The 25847-nt window shown below is 46.2% G+C and overlaps 1 protein-coding gene across 4 annotated transcripts; it reads left to right on the top strand.

Moving 5' to 3' along the window:
• The first annotated feature begins 153 nt into the window (after positions 1 to 153).
• Pex5 (peroxisomal biogenesis factor 5) lies at positions 154 to 25847 on the top strand. Of its 4 annotated transcripts, none has more exons than XM_032905715.1 (16): positions 154 to 351; positions 885 to 1047; positions 1512 to 1547; positions 1862 to 1994; positions 2165 to 2296; positions 16012 to 16117; positions 16537 to 16627; positions 17015 to 17125; positions 17351 to 17446; positions 17805 to 17924; positions 22427 to 22570; positions 22723 to 22793; positions 23176 to 23388; positions 23699 to 23864; positions 24198 to 24355; positions 24492 to 25847. In XM_032905715.1, exons 2-16 carry the CDS (start codon positions 901 to 903, stop codon positions 24691 to 24693), a joined length of 1926 nt encoding a protein of 641 aa, XP_032761606.1. In that variant the 5' UTR covers positions 154 to 351; positions 885 to 900; the 3' UTR covers positions 24694 to 25847. The 4 variants fall into 4 exon arrangements, with proteins under 4 accessions (XP_032761606.1, XP_032761609.1, XP_032761608.1 ...); XM_032905717.1 differs by having other exon boundaries at positions 158 to 263; XM_032905716.1 differs by lacking the exon at positions 154 to 351 and adding an exon at positions 422 to 545.

Here is a 25847-nt window from a genome sequence, read left to right on the forward strand (position 1 = left end):
GAAGCCTCTCCTAGCTCCATTCCTTTGAGTTTTCCACTAAATAAATCCCAGCATTCTAAGGACTACTGGAGGGCTCCCCAAACCAACTGCCTAGGACTTCCCCTTTAAGGCTCTCGGCTCCGCCCATCACGCTGCGCAGGTTTGAGGCCCCGCCCCTTCGCCCGTTTCCGTTGAGCTGGGCCGCAGCGCCGCGGTCCAGGCCCCTTTAAGGCCGAGTCCCTCCCCCTTGCTCCCGCCCCCTCCCCTCCCCCAGCCCACCCCAGGTACTCCGGCCGGCCGGACGGTGCGACCAGCGGCGGTGATCTTTGGAGCCTAGGGGGCGCGGGGTCCGGGCAAGTCCCCGCCGCTGCGGTAGCCTCGTGGGGCGGGGTCGGGGCTGGGGTGACCGGGCTGGGGGCGCGGGGCGCGGGGCACGGGGCGTGGACAGGCGCGGCGGGGGAGGGGGCTCAGGTGACACGAGCTAGGATCGAGACCCGCAGCGCCAGCCTGACCGGGGGTGCGGGTTCCGGTGTGCGGTCGGAGGCGTTCCCGCTCTCCCTTGTCCGGTTAGAGTCGGTGTCTAGTGTTTACGATGCGTTACCCGTGCTCCCCAGGGGTCCAGGCCCGTTTGTAGAGCTGCTGCTGGCGGGTGGTGTCTGAGATGCCGTCCTGACGGCTGCAGGGGTAGCCCAAGCCCTGAAAGCCACGGCTTGGAGTGGGAAGACAGGAGGACACAGCCTCCTCTTGGACGCCAGACCCAGCTGGATGGGGTCCATCCAGGGGGTGGCCCTGGAGGCCTGGCCCTTGTGGAACCGTCGTGGGCCCACCTGCTCTAGATAGGGGCTGTTGGCTTGCTTTGGGAAAGTCTGGCTCCGGGACCACAGTTCTAATCTTCTGTCCATCAGGGAGCTGGTGGTCACCATGGCAATGCGGGAGCTGGTGGAGGGCGAATGTGGGGGTGCCAACCCGCTGATGAAGCTGGCCACCCACTTCACCCAGGACAAGGCCCTTCGGCAGGAGGGACTGAGGCCTGGCCCCTGGCCTCCAGGAGCCTCAGCGGCGGAAACGGTGAGTGTTCTGGAGCAGGAGAGTCCATTCCTTCAGCCTGGATAGCTGCTTTCTCTGTTGTTAAAGCAATAGTCGCCACTCAGTAACACTGGAGTGAGCATTGTGCATCTTTACACAGACGAGGACTAGTATTTTATAGACAAAGAAGCGGAGGCTTGGGCTGGAGAGATGGCTCAGTGGTTAGGAGCACTGACTGCTCTTCCACAGGTCCTGAGTTCAATTCCCAGCAACCATATGGTGACTCAACCATCTGTAATGGGATCTGATGCCCTCTTCTGGTGTGTCTGAAGACAGCTACAGTGTACTTATAGAAATAAATAAATCTTAAAAAAAATAAAAGAAGCTGAGTCTTTGTGAAGACTCTTTCTTGACTTGCCTCAGGTCACCTAAGCAGTAGAGTTAAAGTTGGGTTGTAGCCTCTGGCCTTCTCACTCTGTGTATTGCCTCTTTCCTTCCTGTCTTAGGTTTCCAAGCCTTTGGGAGTAGGCACTGAAGATGAGGTAAATAGAACAAGGTTATTTCCTGTCTTTTTCTTTTTTTGACTCATGGTGATCTTTTCTTTTCTCTCTCTCTCTCTTTCTTTCTACCTTTATAAACAGTCTATGCATACTTAACTCTCTTTACCGAATGAGATTTATTTGCCAGTGTTCCCATCTACTTTTTTGGGGTATTTTTCTGTTTTCCTAATTTACGGATAGAATTTTTTTTCTTTATTTATCTGCAGTTTTTGTTTTTCTGTCCGACGTCAGTGGCCCTGCCCCTGGCTGAGGCCCCTCTGATCCTAATAGTTCATCTGACCGTCTCTCTGTAACAGTTGGTGGCAGAATTCCTGCAGGACCAGAATGCAACTCTTGTATCCCGAGCCCCTCAGACCTTCAAGATGGATGACCTCTTGGCGGAGATGCAGGAGATTGAACAGTCAAACTTTCGCCAGGCTCCTCAGAGAGGTGGGTTCAGGGCCTGGTGAGAAGGGAAGAGGCCAGAAGAGTTTGATTTTGCTGGTGTCGGGGGAACTGAGGTGCAGAGGAGACAAGGGAAGTGTGGTCCAGGAGTGAGTGTGAAGGAATGATAGGAACCTGCTTTCTTTGTTTCTCAGTCTTCTCTTGTCTCTCTTAAGCCCCTGGCGTGGCAGACTTGGCTTTGTCTGAGAATTGGGCCCAAGAGTTTCTCGCCGCTGGAGATGCTGTGGATGTAGCTCAGGATTATAACGAGACCGACTGGTCCCAAGAATTCATCGCCGAAGTCACGGGTGAGGCTGCTGGGGAGATCCGGTCTGTGCGGCGTCCTCATTCCTCTTGGGAGGGTTCGACTGCTAATGACTTACAGGTTCTTGGTTCATTTCTGTAGGATGTTAGATGTGACCTCTTAGAGCAATTGCAGGTAATCAAAACATAATAAAGAGAAATGTGGGTTTGGGTGGAGATAAAAAGAGAGAGGAAGCGGGGAGGAGAGAATGAGCGAGAGCTTAGAGCTGCCTCCTTATCAGTAACTTAAGTTGAGTAGAGAGGAGCTAGAGGTTGGATGGGTGGCCCAGGAAGAGAGAAATAGTTACCACAGCATCTAGGACTCTGGCATTCAGCCGTCTTGAGTAGAATTGGGGTCTGGGGAAATAGATTGTGGAGTCCAGAGCCCTGAAGTCTGGCTAGGCCACCTGAGTGTGTGTGGGCTTCTCATCTGTAGATTGAACCAACTGTGGATAGAAAATGTTTGGAAAATTTTTGTCTGTACTAAAAGTATACACACTTTTTGAGTTTCTAGACAGCATCTCTGTAGTCCAGGCTGTCCTCTAAATCCCTATGTAACTGAGATCTTCCTGCCTTAGCCTCCTGAGCTCTGGGACTACAGGTATGAGCCACTGCCTGGCTGTGCGTGCGTGCGTCTGTGTGCCTGCATGTGTTTTCATTATTTCCTAATTGATAAAATTACTGTATCTACAATATTTACATTATATTGGGTGTTATAAGTCATCTAGAGATGCCAAAATAATGGGAGGATGTGTGTGAGTTACGTGCAAATATATCATTGCATGTAAGAGACTTCAGTCTTTAGAACTTTGTATGAGTTTTAGGAACTGATTTCCTTTTGTATATTAAGGCTGGACTGAAGACCATCTGGGATGGGAGAAAGGATATCAGCATCTCTGTGCTCACTGTGTTAAGTGCAGTGAATGTGTTGTTTGTTTATCTCTGAGAGATCCCAAGTTCTAGCTGTTGTTTTTAGGACCATTTTATAGATAAGAATACTGAGTTTTTGAGGTAAAGTGACTCGCTTAAAGTAAAGCAGCCTTGTGGGTGGCTTAGTTTTTTGTTTTTTTTTTTTTTTTTAAGTAGAATATCTCTTATTTAGACATTTTTAAACATGTTAACAGCAAATCTCATAGCACCCATTCTAGCCTCTGGTTCATACATTCTTTCCACCCCCTCTTCTGAGACGTCCCCTTGGTGGGGGGGGGTGAGATAGATGTCCCTTTAGTGCCTAGTGCTCAATGGTCACTTGGCCTTGGCACTCTGCCAGGCATGAGCCTCTGCCTTACCTGCTGACCACTGCAGAGAAGCTTCTCTGGCCAGGGTTGAGGGCAGCACTGATCTATGGCTAGGAGCACAGTGTCCAGTGTGACAATATACAATCTAGGTCTCTCCCTAGGTGTTGCTGGGATTTGACTCTGGATCGAGCTGTGACTCCGTCCTGCCAGGCCTCTGCTTTAGGCTCTTTCGTGGCTACAGGCTTAAGAGTCTCAGCTCAATCTGTGTCTTTGGGGTCATCCTCACCTACTGCCTCCCTTTGAGCCTATCTGATTAGGGTAAAAGGGAAGGACCAAGTCAGCCTTCCTCTTCTGATTGTTCACACAGAGAAAGAAGCATTGTTTGCCCTTTGCCACAGTAAGAAATCCAAGTGTGAGAAGAGACACAAGTGAGAAAGTTACAAAAATTCTAGATGCATTCTGACTGGCTTAGTTTTGAGATAATGGACTTAGTTGGTTTCTCCTCTCAGCATTTCTTACTCTCCTGAAGGAGGAACTCCTAGATTCCAGCAGCGTAGTATAAGCCGATCTAGGTGACTTCACACAGATGCCCTTTCCTGAAGTGAGATGGGAGTTGTGCTCTTGGGTTTGCTCTTAGTGCTGAGCACTTTCTGCTGGGCTGCGCTTTGCATGAGGTGATACACCTTCTACAAAGCGTCAGGAGGAGACATGATGTCCAAAACTCATGCTTGTGTGTACCCACGAGCTCTTCAAACTAATTCTAAACTCTCAAGTCCTCCCAGTGGAGTTGTCTTATGCCCAAATCTGAGCTATCCATCCGCTGGACAGAACCTTTCAGGTTTCCACACAAACCTTAGTGATACATCTTAGTGCAGAGAGACTTCTGTTGGACTGGGTGGGCCTTAGTCATTTTCCATAATTTAAAGCTAATAGATAAAAACCCAAGTCATTTATACAGCTAAGCACAATGTGAGGGCCAGATTTTATTATAATTGTTTCCTGCTGATGAAATCTTCTCTAACTTACCAATGAATAAATATAGCCTTAGAAAAACATGTTGGACCTGCCTCACCTGTCGGGCTGTCTTCGGAGAGCACATTGCTTTTCATCTGAGCCTGCTTCACAGAGGCTAGGATGTGGGTACCTGGTGCTCAGTTGTGTGAAACTGGGCTCTGTAAAATCGTTCTGTTGCAGTAGGCCTTTGGTGGTGAATGAAAGAATGCATTGAGATTCGGGGAAAAAGCTCAAAGAAATAGATTTTCCAGAAATCTTTGTTTTATTTATTTAAAGAGTTTATTTTTATTTTAAGTGTATTGGTCTTTTGCCTGCATGTGTGTCTCTGTATCTCATGTATGCATTACTTGCAGAAGAAAAGGGTGTCAAGGTTGAGACTGTTGTTAGCTGCCAAATGGGGTCTTGGAATTGAACCCAGGACACCTGGCAGAACCCAGTGCCCCTAACCACTGAACCATCTCTGTAGTCCCAGAATTCATGTTTTAAAAGTGGATTTCTATAGTGTTTGTGTCTGACATGTCAGTGATATAAATTAACCGTTTTTTAGTGGATAAGTAGATTTGAGACAAAATTTTAAAGGTCTTATTAATTAATTGATTGATTAATTAATTAAATTTTGGTGTTTGTGAGATCTCACTGTGGCTCTGTTATACCTCCAGCTTTCTTTGTGTGCAAGGCTGGTTTGAATTTGTGGATGTTTTTGCTGAATGTTGGGATTATTGGCATGAATCCTAACATCTTTTTTTTTTTTTTTTTTTTTTTGGAGTTGGGGAGGTCTTACTATATAGCCTGGGCTGGCTTTGAACTCATAGTCCTGCCTCTGTATTCCAAGTGCTGGGAGTATAGGCATGCTTTGTAGATTTATTTCATTTTATTTTTTAATTTCCCATGTTTAATATTCTAGAATTATTCAAAAGGAGCCTTGAAGCTCATCTTTTATTTAAGTTTTTTTTTTTATATGGAAAAATTTATAGTCTTACTGGTAAGTGTGAAAAAATAAATAAAAGGAAAACCTACAGGAGAGTTCTGTGCTGTTGTCTCCCAGACTCTCCCCCTGGTGATGAGGAGATTCACTTTGGCGCAGTCTACAGAGCTGGTGTGAGAACAGTTTTATGCACTTTATCTGATATGTAGAAAGCATCATCGCAAGAACTACTCCATCACCCTACAAGACCGTCCCCACTTTTTGGTCTGTCCTCCCTCTGATAGAGCCATCTGTCATGATTTCTGCCTAGTCTGCATCGTGTGTTTACTCAGATCTGGAAATGGAATTCAGCCCTCAGGTGGCCTGAGTTTAGACAGACTCAGTTGACGAGAGAGAGAGAGAGAGAGAGAGAGAGAGAGAGAGAGAGAGAGAGAGAGAGAGAGAGAGAGAGAGAATATGCATGTGTCTTAGAGAAAGAGAGAGAGAGAATATGCATGTGTCTTAGAGAAAGAGAGAGAGACACAGAGACACAGAGAGAGACACAGAGAGAGAGAGAGAGAGAGAGAGAGGGGAGAGAGGAAAGAGGCATGTGGCGTAGAGAAAGAGACAGAGAGACACAGAGAGAGACACACAGAGACAGAGAGAGAGAGAGAGAGAGAGAGAGAGAGACAGAGAGACAGAGACAGACAGAGACAGACAGGGAGAGGAAGTGAGGATTTTGTAGAGTGGCTTACAGGCTGTGGTCCAGCTACTCCAACATTGGCTGTCTCCCAATAGGAGATCCAAGAATCCAGTGGTTGTTTAGTTCATGAGGCTAGATGTCTCAGCTGCTCTTCAATGTGACAGAATCCTGAAGAAGTAGGCTCTCTAATCCCAGTGAAGGATGAACTTGCCAGAGAGAGAGAGAGAGAGAGAGAGAGAGAGAGAGAGAGAGAGAGAGAGAGAGAGAGAGAGCGCGAGAGAGCGCAAACAGGCATCTCCCATGTTTGGAATAGACTGGCAGCTAGTCATAATACATAGGCCACCAGCAGAAGATGTGGCCCAGATTAAAGATGGATCTTCCCACCTTAAAAGATCCAGATTAAAAGTGGGTCTTCCCACTTCATATGATTTAATTAAGAAAAAAGCCTCTTAGGTGTAGGTAGCTGCTTGGGTTTTAGTTAATTTCGAATACAGTCAGGTTGACAAGCAGGAATTGCATCAGTGTGTGAAGTTCATAGGCAGCTATGAAATACAAACTTGTGTTACCAGGAAAGTTGTAGGAAGCAGCACCGGAAGGTGAGTGGTGCTGGCGCCTTCACGACTAGAGGAGGAAGAGGTGCGGATGATTGCAGGGAGTACCAGTCTCCCTGAGATGTCCTGGCAGGTTTGCCCTCTGTTCTGTAGATAGGGTGGCAGTGGTTCCTTTTTGTTGCTATGTCTTATTTTTGCAGAAGCCCTATGAGCTGTCTGCTATGGTCTGCTTTGCAGATAAAGCAGTGGAAAATCCCAGGTTAAAGTAACTATGAAATCCACAGTGAATGGTGTGTGAGTTGGGGTTTGAATGTGGGTGGCTCTGGGCTCACACTTGAACCTTCATCCGTCCCACAGAACTCTCACTGCTTAGGGTGGGGAGTTCTGAGTGTTCGACAGTTGAGCTTGTAGTAGATGGTCACACGCCACGGACACAGTGTGAAGTGGTGTGATGTAAACTTCGGCTAACTGTTTGTTGTACGTGACCTAAGACAGTGACCTAAGACAGTGGCTTGATCGCCTCTGGCCTTTATTGCTTCAGTTTCAGGTGTGTCTAGATGGGTCTGGTTTTCTGGAAGGATTTCTCAAAAAATATGTGAAGCCAGAGGTTCACCAGGTTCTTTTATCAATTCCCTTGTTGAGGCAGATTCCCAGTGTCAGAAAATGTAGGGTGGTGAGAGCCGGAGACAAACCGTGTTAGGTTGTTGTTGCTATTACTGTTTTGAGGTACCGGGGATCGAATTCATATCCTTGTCCTTGTGAAGCAGAGATTCCTAGCCCTGAATTATAGCAGTTTAAGGATGACGCTTCTCATCTGTGTGCCTTTCCTCCCAGTGTATATAAGGTGTGTGTGTGTGTGGTAATGGTGTGTCTATGGTAATGGTGTGTGTGTGGTAATGGTGTGTCTGTGGTAATGGTGTGTCTATGGTAATGGTGTATGTGTGTGGTAATGGTGTGTACATGGAAATGGTGTGTGTGTATGTGTGTGTGTGTGTGTGTGTGTGTGGTAATGGTGTATATGTGGTAAAGTGAAGCAACTTTGTTATTTTTTTCTTTTTTTTTTCTTTTTTTCTTTTTTTGGTGTTGACGAGGACACTGTTTGTGTCTTTGTGGCCTCAGGCTCGTCATGCCAGAATTATAGTGAGGGGGAAGTAGAGGGGAAGTAGAAATGACTGGCTGGTTATTCTTCAACAGATCTGGACTAAGGAGCCAGGAGATGTTACCGAAATCAATTTTGATATTAAACGTTTGTTTTTCAGCCTTCACATGTGGGCCACAGTCTGGTTAGGGTAAGGGGAGATCAGTGTTGCCTGCAGGACCTGAGGGCAGAGCTTGTAGCTGAGCGTCCCTGAAATGAAAGCACAGGGTTTGCAAACCCAAACAGTTGCCAACTTTACTTTTTCTAGTATGCTAACTATACATTACTTACTTTACATTAACTATACATTACTTATTCATAATTAGGTGTGCGTGTTCTGAGACCCTTGGTTCTTGTTTCTTGGTTTTTTTTTTTTCAGATTTTGACATTTTCTCAGATTTTGAGATTTCTTTGTTGAAATTACTCAGGTCGAGTGTTGGGAACAGCAGAGTGTCTGTTAATAGTAAGGGGAGAGCAATGTCTTCTCAGTGTTAGGGATGTGACAGTCGGACCTTCCAGCTGGGGATTGGATGACTGTGTTAACATCTGGGATGTAAAGATGGGGACACAGTCGGAGAGACCTGGGCTGTGCCTTCTGCTATCTTGGCAACACTAATCTGCTCACTGCTTGGAGGACAAAGTCTCAGAGGTTGAGAAACAGTTCAGTGCCCTTGTCTGGAGTTTGATCCCGTGCCCTTTATCACTGCAGCTCTGAAGATATGTTTAGAATTTGACTGAAAAACATGACCCTGAAAATGAATCAAAGCATGAAACAGTCAGGGGCTGTGGCTCCAGCTTAGTAGCTCAGCACTTGGGACGCTATGCAAGAAGAGCCTGAGTTCAAGGCCAGCTTGGGCCGTGTACTGAGGCCCTGTCTTAAGAAACCCCAGACACCAATGACACAGTGTTGAAAGCCAGCTTAGTGCTTACCTCTGCGTGAGGCCTGAGGGCGCCTGGGAGGACGCATCCCTGACTTTGCCCGGGTGGGGATGTGAGCCCTGTGCCCAGGTTTGGCCATACTTACACTTCATATACTTCATGCATGGTTCTTGTGAGGAAGCCCCAGTGCTCCCTGCTTCTTACTGAGATTGTACACTTAAAAAGAAAGAAAGGAAGGAAGAAGAAACGAAAGAAAAAGGGATCTAGAAGAATGAAGGATGGGAAAGGGGAAAGGAAGGAAGAGGAGGGAAAGTAGGCAAACAAGGGGTGTGTGGCCAGGTGTGGTGACTCATGCCTTTTATCCCAGCTAGAGGCAGGAGGGTCTCTGAATTTGAGGCCAGCCTGGTCTATATAGTGAGTTCCAGAACAGCCAGGACTATATAGTGAGACATCTCAACACCCCTGTCTCCTGTCAAAAAAGGAAGAGGGAATTAATATGGTCAAAACTCATATGGATATGTGGAAATGACGTGTTAAACCCCTTTTTTTTCTCATATTTTTTCTTTTATTGGATATTATTTTATTTACATTTCAAATGTTATTCCCTTTCCCGGTTTCCCAGACATGAGTTCCCTATCCCAATCTCCTCCCCTTCTTCTATAAGGGTGTTCCCCTCTCCAACCACCTCCTTCCTCACTCCAGCCCCCTGCCCCGACATTCCCCTACACTGGGGAGTCCAGCCTTGGCAGGACCAAGGGCTTCTCCTTCCATTGGTGCCCAACAAGGCCATCCTCTGCTACATATGCAGCTGGAGCCATGGGTCTGTCCATGTATAGTTTTTGGGTAGTGATTTAGTCTCTGGGAGCTCTGGTTGGTTGGTATTGTTCTTTTATGGGGTTGCAAACCTCTTCAGGTCTTTCAATCCTTTCTCTATCTATTCAATCAATTTCCTCCAACGGGGATCCTGTTCTCAGTTCAATGTTTGTTGCTAGCATTCACCTCTGTATTTGACATGCTCTGGTGATGCCTCTCAGGAGACAGCTATATCCAGCTCCTGTCAGCATGCACTACTTAGTTTCATCAATCTTATCTAGTTTTGGTGGCTGTATTTATATGGGTTGTATACTCATGTGGGGTAGGCTCTGAATGGGCGATCCTTCATTCTCTGCTCCAAACTTTGCCTCCATATCCACCCCTATGAATATTTTTGTTCCCCCTTTTAAGAAGGAGTGAAGCATCAACAATTTGGTCATCCTCCTTCTTGAGCTTCATGCGGTCTGTGGATTGTATCTTCAGTAATTCGAGCTTTTGGGTTAATATTCACTTATCAGTGAGTGCATATCATGTGTGTTTTTCTGTGATTGGGTTACCTTACTTAGGATGATATTATCTAGTTATTTGCCTATGAATTTCATGAAGTTGTTTTTGATAGCTGAGCAGTATTCCACTGTGTAGATGTACTGCATTTTCTGTATCCATTCCTCTGTTGAAGGGCATCTCCAGCTTCTGGCTATTATAAATAAGGCTGCTATGAACATAGTGGAGCATGTGTCTTTGTTATATGTTGGGGCATCTTTTGGGTATATGCCCAAGAGAGGTATAGCTGGGTCCTCAGGTAGTGCACTGTCCAGTTATCTGAGGACCCTCCAGACTGATTTCCAGAATGGTTGTACCAGTCTGCAATCCCACCAACAATGGAGGAGTGTTCCTCTTTCTCCACATCCTCACCAGCATCTGCTGTCTCCGGAGTTTTTGATCTTAGTCATTCTGACTGGTGTGAGGTGGAATCACAGGGTTGTTTTGATTTGCATTTCCCTGATGTCTAAGGATGTTGAACATTTCTTTAGATACTTCTCAGACATTTGATACTCCTTAGCTGAGAATTCTTTGTTTAGCTCTGTACCCCATTTTTAATAGGGTTATTTGGCTCTCTGGAGTCTAACTTCTTAAGTTCTTTGTATATTTTGGATATTAGCCCTTTATCAGATGTGGGATTGGTAAGGATCTTTTCCCAATCTGTTGGTTGCCGTTTTGTCCTAATGACAATGTCTTTTGCCTTACAGAAGCTTTGCAGTTTTATGAGATCCCATTTGTCGATTCTTGATCTTAGAGCCTAAGCCATTGGTGTTTTGTTCAGGAAATTTTTTCCAGTGCCCATGTGTTCCAGATGCTTCCCCACTTTTTCTTCTATTAGTTTGAGTGTGTCTGGTTTGATGTGGAGGTCCTTGATCCACTTGGACTTAAACTTTGTATAGGGTGATAAGAATGGATCAATTTGCATTCTTCTACATGCTGACCTCCAGTTGAACCAGCACCATTTGTTGAAAATGCTGTCTTTTTTTCCCACTGGATGGTTTTAGCGCCTTTTTCAAAGATCAAGTGACCATAGGTGTGTGGGTTCACATTTGAGTCTTGAAGTCTATTCCATTGATCTACCTTCCTGTCTCTGTACCAATACCATACAGGTTGTAATCACTATTGCTCTGTTATACTGCTTGAGGTCAGGGATGGTGATTCCCCCAGAAGTTCTTTTATTGTTGAATATATTTTTCACTATCCTGGGTTTTTTGTTATTCCAAATAAATTTGCAAATTGCTCTTTTTAACGCTATGAAGAGTTGAGTTGGAATTTATATGGGGATTGCATTGAATCTGTAGATTGCTTTAGGCAAAATGTCCAATTTTACTATATTAATCCCGCCAATCCATGAGCATAGGGGGTTTTTCCATCTTCTGAGATCTTCATTTTCTTTCTTCAAATACTTGAAGTTCTTGGCATAAAGATCTTTCACTTGCTGGGCTAGAGTCACATTGAGGTAATTTATGTTATTTGGGACTATTGTGAAGGGTGTCCTTTCCCTAATTTCTTTCTCATCCTGTTTATCCTTTGAGTAGAGGAAGGCTACTGATTTGTTTGAGTTAATTTTATACCCAGATACTTTACTGAAGTTGTTTATCAGGTTTAGTAGTTCTCTGGTGAAATTTTAGGAATTGCTTAAGTACACTATCATATCATCTGCAAATAGTGATGTTTTGATTTCTTCCCTTCCAATTCGTATCCCTTTGACTTCCTTTCATTGTCTGATTCCTCTGGCTAGGATTTTGAGTTCTATACTGAATAATTAGGAAGAGAGTGGACAGCCTTGTCTAGTCCCTGCTTTTATTGGGATTGCTTCAAGTTTTTCCCTATTTAACTTGATGTTGGCTACTGGTTTGCTGTATATTGCTGTTAGTATGTTTAGGTGTGGGCCCTTGAGTTTTAGGTGTGGGGTGTTGAATTTTATCAAATGCTTTCTCAGCATCTAATGGTCATGGGGTTTTTTTCTTTGAGTTTGTTTACCTAGTGGATTACATTGATGAATTTCCGTATTTTGACCATCCCTGCATCACTGGGATGAAGCCTACTTGATCATGATGGATGATTGTTTTGATGTGTTCTTGGATTCGGTTTGGGAGAATCTTCTGGAATATTTTTGTGTTGATATTCAGAAGGGAGATTGGTCTAAAGTTCTCTTTCTTTGTTGGTTCTTTGTGTGGTTTAGGTATAAGGGTAATTGTGGCTTCATAGAAGGATTTGGGTAGTGTTCCTTCTGTTTCTATTTTGTGGAATAGTTTGGACAATATTGGTGTGAGGTCTTCTATGAAGGTCTAATAGAATTCTGCACTAAACCCATCTGGTCTTGGACCTTTTTTGGTTGGGAGACTTTAATAACTGCTTCTATTTCTTTAGGAGTTATGGGGTTGTTTAGATGGTTCATTTGTTCCTGACTTAACTTTGGTACCTGGTATCTGTCTAGAAAATTGTCCATTTCCTTCATGTTTTCTGGTTTCGTTGAATATATGCTTTATTAGTAGGATCTGATGACTTTTTGAATTTCCTCAGATTCTGTCATTATGTCTCCCTTTTCATTTCGAATTTTGTTAATTTGGACACACTCTCTGTGACCTCTGGTTAGAATGGCTAAGGGTTTAACTATCTTGTTTTTTTATTCAAAGAACCAGCTCCTGGTTTTGTTGATTCTTTGTATAGTCCTTTTTGTTTCTGCGTGGTTGATTTCAGCCCTGAGTTTGTTTATTTCCTGCCATCTACTCCTCTTGGGTGTATTTGCTTCTTTTTGTTCTAGAGCTTTTAGGTGTGCTGTCAAGCTGCTAATGTATGCTGTCTCCAGTTTCTTTTTGGAGGCACTCAGAGCTATGAGTTTTCCTCAGCACTGCTTTCATTGTGTCTCATAAGTTTGGGTATGTTGTGCCTTCATTTTCATTAGATTCTAAAAAGTCTTTGATTTCTTTCTTTCTTTTTTGACTAAGTCATAATTGAGTGGAGCATTGTTCAACTTCCATGTATATGTGGGCTTCTGTCATTTTGTTGTTATTGAAGACCAGCCTTAGTCCGTGGTGATCTGATAGGATGCATGGGATTACTTCAGTCTTCTTGTATTGGTTGAGGCCTGTTTTGTGACTGATTATATGATCAATTTTGGAGAAGGTACTATGAGGTGCTGAGAAGGTATATTCTTTTGTTTTAGGATGAAATGTTCTATAAATATCTGTTAAGTCCATTTGGTTAATAATTTCTGTTAGTTTCTTTATGTCTCTGTTTAATTTCTGTTTTCATGATCTGTCCATTGATGAGAATGGGGTGTTGAAATCTCCCACTATTATTGTGTGAGGTGCAATGTGTGCTTTGAGTTTTAGTAAGGTTTCTTTTATGAATGTAGGTGCCCTTGCATTTGGATCATAGATATTTAGGATTGAGAGTTCATCTTGGTGGACTTTTCCTTTGATGAATATGAAGTGTCCTTCCTTATATTTTTTGATAACTTTTAGTTGAAAGTCCATTTTATTCGATATTAGAATGGCTACTCCAGCTTGTTTCTTCGGGCCATTTGCTTGGAAAGTTGTTTTCCAGCCATTTACTCTGAATTAGTGTCTATCTTTGTCTCTGAGGTGTGTTTCCTGCATGCAGCAAAATGCTGGGTCTTCTTTATGTATCCAGTCTGTTAGTCTATGTCTTTTTATTGGGGAATTGAGTCTGTTAATGTTGAGAGATATTAAAGAATAGTGAGTGTTGCTTCCTGTTATTTTTGTTGTTAGAGCTGGAATTATGTTTGTGTGTCTCTCTTCTTTTGGTTGTTGCAAGGAGATTACTTTCTTGCTTTTTCTAGGGTGTAATTTCCCTCCTTGTGTTGGAGTTTTCCATCTATTATCCTTTGTAGGAGAAAGATATTGTATGAGTTTGGTTTTGTCATGGAATATCTTGGTTTCTCTATCTATGTTAATTGAGAGTTTTGCTGGATACAGTAACCTGGGCTGGCATTTGTGTTCTCTTAGGGTCTGTATGACATCTGTCCAGGATCTTCTGGCTTTCATAGTCTCTGGTGAGAAGTCTGGTGTGATTCTGATAGGTCTGTCTTCATATGTTACTTGACCTTTTTCCCTTACTGCTTTTAATATTCTTTGTTTTGTGCATTTGGTGTTTTGACTGTTTGAAGACGGGAGGAATTTCTTTTCTGGTCCAATCTATTCAGAATTCTGTAGGCTTCTTGTATGTTTATGGGCATCTCTTTCTTTAGGTTAGGTAAGTTTTCTTCTATGATTTTGTTGAAGATATTTACTGGCCCTTTAAGTTGGGAGTCTTCACTCTCTTCTATACCTGTTATCCTTAGGTTTGATCTTCTCGTTGTGTCCTGGATTTCTGGAATTTCCTGTCCTAGGAGCTTTTTGCGTTTTACATTATCTTTGATGATTATGTCGATGTTTTCTATGGTATCTGCTGCCCCTGAGATTCTCTCTTCTATCTCCTGTATTCTGTTGGCGATGCTTACATCTGTGACTCCTGATCTCTTCCCTAGGTTTTCTATCTCCAGGGTTGTCTCCCTTTGTGCTTTCTTTATTGTTTCTATTTCCATTTTTAAACCCTGGATGGTTTTGTTCAATTCTTTCACCTGTTTGGTTGTGTTTTCCTGTAATTCTTTAAGGGATTTTTGTGTTTGCTCCTTAAGGGCTTCTACTTGTTTACTTCTGTTGTCCTGTATTTCTTTAAGGGAGTTATTTATTTCCTTCTTAAAGTCCTCCATCATCATCATAAAATGTGATTTTTAAATCCAAATCTTGCTTTTCCAGTGTGTTTTGTTATCCAGTGTTTGCCTTGGTGGGAGAACTGGGTTCTCATGATGCTAAGTCATCTCGGTTTCTGTTGCTTAGCTTCCTGTGCCTACCTCTTGCCATCAGGTTGTCTCTGGTGTTATCTTGTCCTGCTGTCTCTGACAGTGGCTTGACATTCCTGTAGGCCTGTGTGTCAGACTCCTGTAGACCTGTCTTCTTTCAGTTGGCTCTGGGAGCAGAGAGTTGCTCCTGGGTTTTGTGACCTGAAGCCTCCAGGCGGTTGCTTGGCACAGAAGAGTTGGTCTTACGTCTGCTCTCAGGTGTATGGGTGCTCCTGGCGACTGGCTTTCAGCTCTCAGGGCAGGCAGAAACCTGAAGGGTCCTGCCCCTGACTGCTTCTAGGTACCTGTGCACAGAGGGCACAGATGGCACTAGGCAATTTCCTCTTGAGTCAGGAATGAGATCCGAAAGTAGTTATCTCCTCTGAGTTCTCAGGATTGTCTGCCTTCTGAGGGTCCAGCTCTCTCCTCCACAGGATTTGGGTGTAGGGAGCTGTGTGACTGGTTCAGTTCAGTTCAGTTCTGGCAGAAACCAGCCGAAGCCTCTTTGTACAACAAATATACCCTAATAAAGATTAAAAAGAAAACTTATTTTATGTGTATTTCCCCCCCCTGTGTGTGTCTGTGCACTACTTGTGTGCTTGGTGCCTTCAAGGTCTGAAGAGGATATTGAGTCTCCTGGAACTAAAATTACAGTCACTTGTGCACTACAGTGTGGGTGCTGGGAATTGAACCCTGGTCCTCTGGAAGAACAGCCAGTGCTAATAACTACTAAGCTGTCTCCTGACTCTACTCCCTTTTAGAGATAGGCTCTTTTTTTATAGCCTTCAACTTTCAAGCCTTCTGTTTCAGCCTTGGGAGTGCTAACTGAGTTCTTTCCTGAGCCTCCTTGGTAGGTCTCCGGTCTTCAGCTCTCCATAAACTTTGTCCCAGCTCTTTGGGAGCAGCCGAGTCACTGAAGAGGATATTGGGAATTCATTAGAATTCTCTTTCAAGGAGGCACTCTCAGGGACTCTATAGGGTTCTTTTTGCTTTGGTTTGGTTAAGTGGGTCAGTGGGTCAGTGGGTCTTTATTACTTTCTCTAATCTTACACTGAAACCTTGGTGAGTTCCACAATTGCTCTTTACAGACCCTCTGTCTGTGTCCCCAGCCCGATGGGCTGAGGAGTATCTGGAACAGTCTGAGGAGAAGCTGTGGTTGGGAGATCCAGAAGGAACCTCTACCACTGACCGATGGTGAGTCCAGTGCTATGGGAAGAGTTCAGTTTTGGACTTTTGCCCACCTCCTCCATCCACATCCTCACTAGCTTGCAGATAGTCTTTGTTCTACTCCATTTATTAACATTTCCACTTTTGTTATTGGTATTTCACCTCTGAGTAATGATCTTAACCATCCCCCCTGAGGAAACCCTGTCTCCTTGAGATATTTTTCTTTTCCCACCCTGCAGAGCTATGCTTGGGGAAGGAAAAGTAACAAGACTGTCCCACTGTCACAAAGATACCCTTCTTTAATGTAACTTGGAGCTCGTAGGGCCTCACGGTAGTGGGGCAGCATTATTGCCCCACCCCTGTAAGAATTACGTTTGCCATGGGACAGGATTGGGGAAGAGCATGGGCAGTGGGGTGGGTGACTTGGTCTTTCTTCCTTGCCACAGGTACGATGAATACCATCCTGAGGAGGATCTGCAGCACACAGCCAGTGACTTTGTGTCCAAGGTGGACGACCCCAAATTGGCTAACTCTGAGGTGAGTCGCCGCCTGCTGTGCTCAGCAGAGCGGGGATTGAAGGTGGAAGCTCTCCTTCCCTCACAATGCTGTGCTGTAAAGATGGGCTGTGATTCTAGAACTGCATCTCTGCAGAATGGAGAATGGATCCGGCTGCATCTTCCTACTGTTTCCCCTATTTCTTTATCTGCTAACCCTTTGTCTTTTCTGTGCCTTCTCAACTCTGTAGAGGCAGAAATCCTCTTGTGTTTGATTCTGCATTTTTTTTTTTCAGGGCCTTTAGCATTATCTTGATGCAGTTAGAGATGTTCATAGGGAGGGGAGAGTGCAGGGTCTCCTTGGGCATAGTTGAGAGTGCACACCTGGAAGTCCTGTCCCAAGGTGCCTATGTGTGTCTCTGTGCCCCAGTTCCTGAAATTCGTGCGGCAGATTGGCGAGGGGCAGGTGTCCCTGGAGTCCGCTGCAGGGTCGGGCCGAGCTCAGGCAGAACAGTGGGCAGCAGAGTTTATACAGCAGCAGGTAGGATACTGCCATTCCCCAGCCCGCTCCAGACTGCCGCCAGAGGCCGGGTCAGTGCAGTGGGAAGGGATTTCACTGACAGTTTGCTTGTAGCACCTAGGCCCTGAGAGGGTGGGAAAGAGTCTGAGAGCACCTAGGCTGGTGGTGGTTAACAACGGGTTTCAGTCAGTCTGTGTTAATGGGAAGGAAGGTGGTGGAGGGGGCACTGATCATGGTTTGTCACAGGGCACATCGGAGGCCTGGGTTGATCAGTTCACAAGACCAGGAAACAAACTGGCTGCTCTTCAGGTGGAATTTGAACGAGCCAAGTCAGCTATAGAGGTGAGAAGAGCTGGCATGGGTGGGGTCCTCTACCATGTCCTGCCGTGGGGAGTATGGCTTTATTAGTGTCCACGGTGATGGGCATTGCTGCATAGCGTGCTGGCTCATCTGCTGGAATTGCATAGGTGTGGGACAAATGCTGTCCTAAAAATGCAAACTCTTGGACACTTTTCCAGATTCCTGCATCAGAATCTGGGGTAGGATCAGGGAATTTGCATTTTGCAAATCTCTGATTGTGAAATACACTGAAGTTTGCAACTCATTGTTCTAGCAATTATATCCCACTAAAGTGAGGGTGGGGCGTCGTGGTGTAGGTAGTGATGAAGCATTTCCTTTATTCACCTTCCTTTCTTTACAGTCAGATGTCGATTTCTGGGACAAGTTGCAGGCAGAGTTGGAGGAGATGGCAAAACGGGATGCTGAGGCGCACCCCTGGCTTTCTGACTATGACGACCTCACGTCCGCTTCCTATGACAAGGTAGGAGGCCCTGGAGAGCTGGACATTTCCACACTGAGAGCCTTACTGTTTTTGAGCCTCTTCAAATGAAGAGAAGTCTGGCTGATGCCTGCTGTGCGGTAGCTGAGCGTACTACGTTCTTGAGATAAAAACTTAGTAAGGATACCTTTGTTAGATCACACAGTGACATTGCACGCAGGGGAGGCTTACACACGACACACTAAGATCAATGGGCCGCTCCTCTTTGGAGGTTGCACTGGGGCAGCCTGTCTGTTGCTGGCTCCTGCTGGACAGTGGTAGCTGATGGATCATCCTCTGTCCTCACTGTGTAATGTATCTCTTTTTGGTTTAGCTCATGAGTCCAAACCCCTCGCTTAATCATGGGGGTCAAACCAGTGCTGGCGTCTGCTAAGAAGGACTACCTCACTGAGCTCTACCCCAGCTCTCACATAAGTTCTGATCTCTTTTTGTAGCAATCAGGCTCTTGTCTCAATTCAGTATTTCAAAGAACTACATTAAGTAACTTCAGTAGGAAAGCTTGCCAGTCGTCTTTGGTGGGAGGCGGTTGGAGTTTGCGGACGGTGCGCTTTGACTTAGATGCCGTGACTTTTAGTGGTCTCTCTGAGTAAATCTTCTGAGGACTGCGGGGTTGCTGAGGATGTGGCTGACGATTGGTGAATTTCTGAGTTGAAGAATGAGAGGGAAGGAAAAGAATTGCTTGGTTTTTAGGAAGACAGACTAGGAACTGACAGTTCTAACAGTTTTCTTGGTTCAGATGTGAGGGAAGAAGAATCAGATTCTGAGAGGCGAGCTGGGCGGTGGAGGTGGATGTAGACACCAGGAGCGGTGTGGAGACAGGAGAATGAAGTTCAGGGGACTGTAAAGAGGTTAGGGCTCGAGAGCCTCAAGAAAAACCTAGTACAAGAGAAAGTTCAAGTGTTGATTTTTCAGATCTGGGCTTGTCTGAGAATGGTCTTGTGTGGTCTGCTGAGGGGCTGTGAACGTCTTGGGACCTTGCCTTGTATTTCGCTCCAGTATGGTTCCTCTAATAGCACTTCGTTATTCTACATTAGTTGTTCATTTATAATTAGTATTTCCATATATTAAATAAACGGAGATGAAAATACTATTTTCATGTGGGCAGTATTTTGTTAGTGTTTATTAGTCCCATATTTATGACATGCTATGCAGAGTAACTTCTTATGTGAGAAGCTTAATTTAGCACATATTATTCTCATATTTAGGACATGTTGGGCCACATACACCTTTAAATCAGAAACTTAGAAATGTAAGGAGGAAGCTAGGCATGATGGTGCACAGCTATAACCCTAGCACTTGGGAGGCAGGAGGATTGTAGTTGGGTTAGTGGATTGTGTTTCTCTCTCTTTTTTTTTTTTTCCTTCTTTTTTTTTTTTCGGAGCTGGGGTCCGAACCCAGGGCCTTGCGCTTGCTAGGCGAGCGCTCTACCGCTGAGCTAAATCCCCAACCCCTGTGGATTGTGTTTCAAAACAAAAACTGTAATTAAGTTATTAGATCCACGAGCCTTATTTAAGTCATCGATACCTTGAAATATTGTGCAGTTGGCTGAGAAGCACGTGCATTGATGCTTCTCAGAGATGTTCTGTTTCATTCGTCACTAGCAGTGAAGAATTAAGCTCTCACTGGCCTTGAGCTAACTGGTACTGGAGTGTATGAGATTTAATGAGTTAATTCTCAGGTAAAGTCATGGGTTTTGTTCTGTTTATGTTTGCATTTGTCTGTGGGGTGCATGTGTGCCTGAGGTCAGAGTTGACATGCGTATCTTCCTTAATTCCTTTCTACTTTCCTTTCTGGGGGAGAATCTCTCACTGAACCCAGAGCTCACTGGCACATGCTGTCGTCTAGCTGACCAGCCTGCCCTGGGGTCCCCTTTCCAACTGGATTGCCATGCCTGCCTGGGTTTTATTTTGGGTGTTGGGGATCTAACCTCTGGTTCTCATGCTTGCCTGGCAAGTGCTTTATCCACTGAGCCTTCTCCTCTTCCCTCATATCCTTTTTTTTTTAATTAAATTTTTTTTATTGATAACTTTTAGATTTTTCAGAGGCTATATATCCCTATGGCTTAAAAAGACATTGTAAACCATTATCCAAAGTGTTTCTGTGATGGGAGAGAGTTTGACGTAGTGCTCTTTCTACAGTGTGATCTATAAGATTTCGAAGTAGCTCAGGGCAGTGGAGCTCAAGATGGCTGGCTGGGTTTGAGCTCTGAGGATGTGAAGAGATGCTCAGCTCACTCTGCATTGTGTAGCCATTGAACAGCTCCTTCAGAGTAGGACTTTGCGTCTGTGTGAATACTTTAGCTTTGATGGTAGAGTGCTGTTTAATTGCCCTTTGAGCAGCACTTGATGAGACCTTAAAGACCACAGGTAACCGTGACTAGAGGAGACGGACAGTGACAGTTGTTTGTTGCATTGTCTGCTGACTACATGGGAAGAACATTCATCACTGCCAACTGCTACACACAGCAGTGTGCCTTAAGGAGGTAGCTGCAGCCACCATTAGTGAACACTGTTTGAAGCTTCTTAGTAAGGCTCTCAGTAGCTTTGAGGCATAAATTATACCCGTTAGGAAATTACATTATATGTGTAACCTTTCCTGTTTCCCACAGAGTGGCTCAAAGCATGGATTTATGATGGATAGCAGTTAAGGTTGAGTGTAAAAATGTTTATTCTCTTGAATTCAGATTATCCAGGGCAGGAGTGGTCTGTGAATAAATGAACTTGCCTCTTGTTTAAATGGTTCAGTGGCTGATAATGGTTAGCAGTTTTAAGTGACTGAAAGAAATCAAAAGAGTAATATAACTTGTAATACCTAGAAATTAAAATCTAAATTTCAGTGTCTATGAGTAAAATATGACAGTGACCTAGCCACGCCCATTGCCCTTGTTCTCCTGTGGTGGAATTGAGTAGTTGCAGTAGGACCTGCAAGATGTGAAGTATTTATTGTCTGGGCATTCACTGAGAAACCAAGGAATCCCGTATAGAAGCTTCTTTTTCTGCCTTCTGTTTTTTTTTTTTTTTAAGAGACAGGGTTTCTCTGTGTAGCTCTGGTTGTCCTGGAACTCACTCTGTAGACCAGGCTGGCTCCAACCTGCCTGGCGCCTCTGCCTCCCAAGTGCTGGGATCAAAGGCATGTGCCACCACTGCCTGGCTGCTTGCTGAATTTTTTTTTTTTTAAGATTTATTTATTATATATAAGTACACTGCTGCTGTCTTCAGACACACCAGAAGAGGGCATCAGATCTCATTACAGACGATTGTGAGTCACCATGTGGTTGCTGGGGTTTGAACTCAGGACCTCTGGAAGAGCAGTCAGTGCTCTTAACCACTGAGCCATCTCTCCAGCCTGCTTTCTGAATTTTTAATATTTCTTGACTCTACTTGTGGCACACTTCCCTCATCCACCTCCAATCCTCTGTCTTATGCCTTGAACCCCCACTGATGTCGTTAATTACTCTTGCCGTGACAACTTGTGGTTTAAAACAATGCTGCTGATTTCCCCTTGTTTCACAGTAGTAACCAAACGGTCATCTTGTCTGTATTCTGTACAGTTTAATGCCAAGTTCTCCATGTCTGTGCTAGGTTTGAAGCCATGTTCACCAAACTGTCTGAGGCCCCTCATGGTTCTTATTCTTTGTTGTGATGCTGTTTACTTCCCCAAAAGGAGTCCTTTATTTGTCCAATGCCATGAGGCTGACAGTGACTTTGACCTTGCCTTGTCATATCCCTGCTTCATGTCAAATGCCAGTTGGCAAAGCTGCTTATGTGATATTGCAACTTTTTCAGTTGAGAATTCCCCAGCTAGGAGAGAGCAGTGTCTGCCTTCAGATGTTGGGGTTCAAGTTTTACTTAAAAGGAGCCCAGTATGGTGGCTCATGTCTGTAACGTCAGCACTAGGGAAGCTGAGGTGTGAGTTTGAGGCCAGTCTTGGCTACATAGCAAGATCCTGCCTAAAAGTCAAAAGAAACAAAAGAACTTGGTAATTGGGGCACATTAAGCATTTCTGACATTACCCATTGGTTCACACAGCCCCCGAGGTGGGACAGCCTTGCCTCAAAGTCAGGCCCCTGCCTCACGCCTCACTTCCTCATACATCATCACACTGTTAGAGGACGAGAGCTACACTAGCAGTGAGGATTCTCAGGAGAGCTCCCACTGTGCTCAGCAGGCTGTTGAGAGGCGAGCCCTGTCCAAGGGGAGAAGCTGAGGATACGTTAGGACTTCCTAAAATGACTTTATAATCCCAGCACAGAGGCTCACAAGCCTCTGTGTACACCCACCCAGCTTCTCAGCTCTAAGATGGCAGCTGAGTTGACACTCGATTTGCTTTGCCGTGGATGATCTTTGTAATGTGGAGAATTTGCTGTGCCTGTGTGGAAGGACCCTTCACCTTCTGCACCTGTCTTGCTCGCTGTTCTCCCAGCCCTGCTGTCCTGGCTGTCGGATTCTCTCCTCGGAGTCCCCCCTCACTTTTCTTCCTTCTAGGGCTACCAGTTTGAGGAGGAGAACCCCTTGCGTGACCACCCTCAGCCTTTTGAGGAAGGGCTGCGTCGCCTTGAGGAGGGAGACCTGCCCAACGCTGTGCTGCTCTTCGAGGCCGCGGTGCAGCAGGATCCTAAGCACATGGAGGTGAGCGGGGCCTTGCTCTGATGGCGTCTCCCAGTTTTGTGGGGGCCCAGAGAGGCTTGCAGATGGGCTGTGGTGGCCTCCAGGGTGTGGGGTTTGGGGAGCCAGTGGAGGAGCGGGTGCAGCTCGGTGATGGAACTGTTTACTCCCTCCAGGCCTGGCAGTACCTGGGCACCACTCAGGCTGAGAACGAGCAAGAGCTCTTGGCCATCAGTGCCCTGCGCAGGTGAGTGCGCTCGCTGTGCGGGCGGGGCAGGTAGACGCCTGACAGAGCCAGGCCTGTGTCCTTCTCCCTGGCCACTAGCGCACAGATGCGCCTATGAGGTGGTCCCGAGTCATCACGGCTCAGTAGGAGTGAGTGAGGCTTGATTCTGGCCCTGTCATCTGCTTGGGTTTTATCTGTGGGATCCTGGTTGGTCTTTGGCTGCTGAAACTTTGCCCATCTCAGATTGGAATTAACTCAAAGACCAGAGGGCTCTTCCCTCTGTTAGCTGAGAGGGCAGAAGTAAGGTCTCCATGACTGTGCTTTAAAGCTTGGCTGTGCGCCCCTGGGCTGAGGGCTGCTGGTGTCATTTACAGATTCTCAGTCTGCTCCTCTGTCCCATCAGGTGTCTGGAGCTAAAGCCAGATAACCGGACAGCACTGATGGCGCTGGCTGTAAGCTTCACCAATGAGTCCCTGCAGCGGCAAGCCTGCGAGACGCTGCGGGACTGGCTGCGCTACTCACCGGCCTACGCTCACCTGGTGGCTCCTGGTGAAGAAGGGGCTAGTGGGGCAGGACTGGGTCCCAGCAAGCGCGTCTTGGGATCTCTGTTGTCTGAGTGAGTGTGGGGCATTCCTGGGCCGAGGCCAGTAATGCGAGTCCTAGTGAGAACGCGGCCTTGATTTGACAGGAGGTTATGCTGAGGTCCAAGAGTGTAGGAGTTACTCAGGGTCAGTGCGAAAGGGGTCAGCATTCTGCACGCAGTGCTGTGATGAAACGAAGTGGGCTGTAAACCGGATGTGGGTAAAGGGGATGACTGAAACACCAGTGACTCCTGGGAACATGGTCGACTTGAGAGTTTGTTTGGAGGCTGGGAATGCAGATAGAGCCATTTACCTACTTCTGCGCTCTTTTCTCTTCTCACTCAGCTCCCTGTTTCTTGAAGTAAAAGAACTCTTCCTGGCAGCTGTGCGTCTGGACCCTACATCCATTGACCCTGACGTGCAGTGTGGCCTGGGAGTCCTCTTCAACCTGAGTGGGGAGTACGACAAGGCTGTGGACTGTTTCACGGCTGCCCTCAGTGTCCGCCCCAATGTGAGCCTTGGGGAAAGAAGGTTGAAGAGTCATTTGCACGCGGGAGATTGCACTCCAGCGTGCATGCCATGAAAGCCTTGGGAAGACTGGGAAAAGACAGGGGTGGGTGCTGGGCAGAGCAGGGGCATGAGGACACAGGGGAGTCTGCATGGGTTACCGCAGTGACCACACTGGGAGCTGCGGGGAGCTGCGGGGAGGGGTGGGGGAGGGGTGGGGGAGGGGGGGGGTTGGGTAGTGACTACATTAACCAAACAGTAGTGAAGTAGGTGGAGGGTTGAGCGGAAGTTGGTCCAAGCCTAGCTCATGTTCCCAGACTCCCTGTCCCTGCCCTAGGACTATTTGCTGTGGAACAAGCTTGGGGCCACCCTGGCCAATGGGAACCAGAGTGAAGAAGCAGTGGCTGCTTACCGCAGAGCCCTTGAACTACAGCCCGGGTACATCCGCTCCCGCTACAACCTAGGCATCAGCTGCATCAACCTTGGGGCTCACCGGTGAGTATGGGTTCTGCCGTAAGCAGGTGAGCCTTGCCTTCCTGGCCTTGGTTTCCAGTGTTCCGATCCTCCCCCCCTCCCCCTTCAGCCTCCCCCAGTTGTTCTGCTCACCAGCTCTCCTTCCTCTTCCCTACAGTGAGGCCGTGGAACACTTTCTGGAGGCCCTGAACATGCAGAGGAAGAGCCGGGGCCCTCGGGGTGAGGGGGGCGCCATGTCTGAGAACATCTGGAGTACTCTGCGGTTGGCGTTGTCCATGCTAGGCCAGAGTGATGCCTATGGGGCAGCCGATGCTCGGGACCTGCCTGCCCTTCTAACTATGTTTGGCCTGCCCCAGTGACAGTGGGATGGGCTGCCCTGTGAGTGTCTGCTTGGAGGGGTCCGCGCTCAGGGTGTGATTCCCTCTCCTCAAATGGGCCTACCAAGGGGGTGGGCTGATGACCATAAGCGGTACGACCTCTCAGGAGCTGCCTCAGCGTAGGGGTGCATAGCTATGTCTTAGGTCCTACTTAATTGTAGGGACGAGCTGTCTCTGTCCTTGGTAATTCAAGGGCTGTATATCCAGCTACAGATCCTTTTCTGTTCATCATGCCCTTTCTTGGTGCTGCTTTTTGGGTAGGACCCACTGACATAGGGGAATTGTCATCAGCCGCCATTTCTGATAGGGTCTGCCACATTTGTACGTCTCTCCTTGCCCTACTCTTTCTGGGAATTGGCAATAGTCCAGCTTCCCTGGGCAGTTGTGTGTAAGAGGTTCACCTGAGCATGTGTGATGCCGGCTGGGACAGATGTTAGAGTTGGTCTGCTCACTGAAATGGTGATCCGGCTTACGTTCGGACTTGGGACAATTGCTCGCAGTTCCGTCACTCCTGGGAGTGACCTTGGATCCTCTGTGGGTGGACACTGAAGCAGTGATGCTAATGTGGTTACTGTAGTATCCTCAGGGCCATCAGGGCCAGGGCTTGTCACGCAGGCGCCATGGCCTGTGAGGGAGGGACGTTCAGTTGTGGAATGAGCCCAGAGTCAGGTGGGACAGTCGTGGTGTGGTCAGTCCTGCAATCCTCTCTTCTTCTTGGGAGCCTTGGAAGTGGGAACTGAACAAACTCTTGTAGCAAACTGGTTCAGAAGTTGCATTCTTGCCAAATTCCCCAGGGTTCAGTGTTACCATAAGCCTTCTTGAAACATTTATAGGGGATATCATTGAAAATCCCCTTCCCCTGTATTCATTACCTCCACAAGGTGAAGATGAAGTGATACTGAGGGAGTGGCTGGAGACGTCTCCACTGTTTTCTGTGTGGGAGACATGCAGACTCCCACAAATGACTGCTAAGCCTCTTACCTTGTCTTCAGTAGCTAATGATCAGAATTTTTTTTTAAACTGCCATGGTCCCAAAGTTCCATCCTGAAATTTATTTTTCTTTGTATGCATATGTGTAAATGATTTAAAAATAAAACTGTAAAATATTTGAAGAATAAACTGGACTGATGTGGGTA

The sequence above is a fragment of the Rattus rattus genome, chromosome 6, assembly GCF_011064425.1.
Source record: "Rattus rattus isolate New Zealand chromosome 6, Rrattus_CSIRO_v1, whole genome shotgun sequence".
Classification (NCBI taxonomy): Eukaryota; Metazoa; Chordata; class Mammalia; order Rodentia; family Muridae; genus Rattus; species Rattus rattus.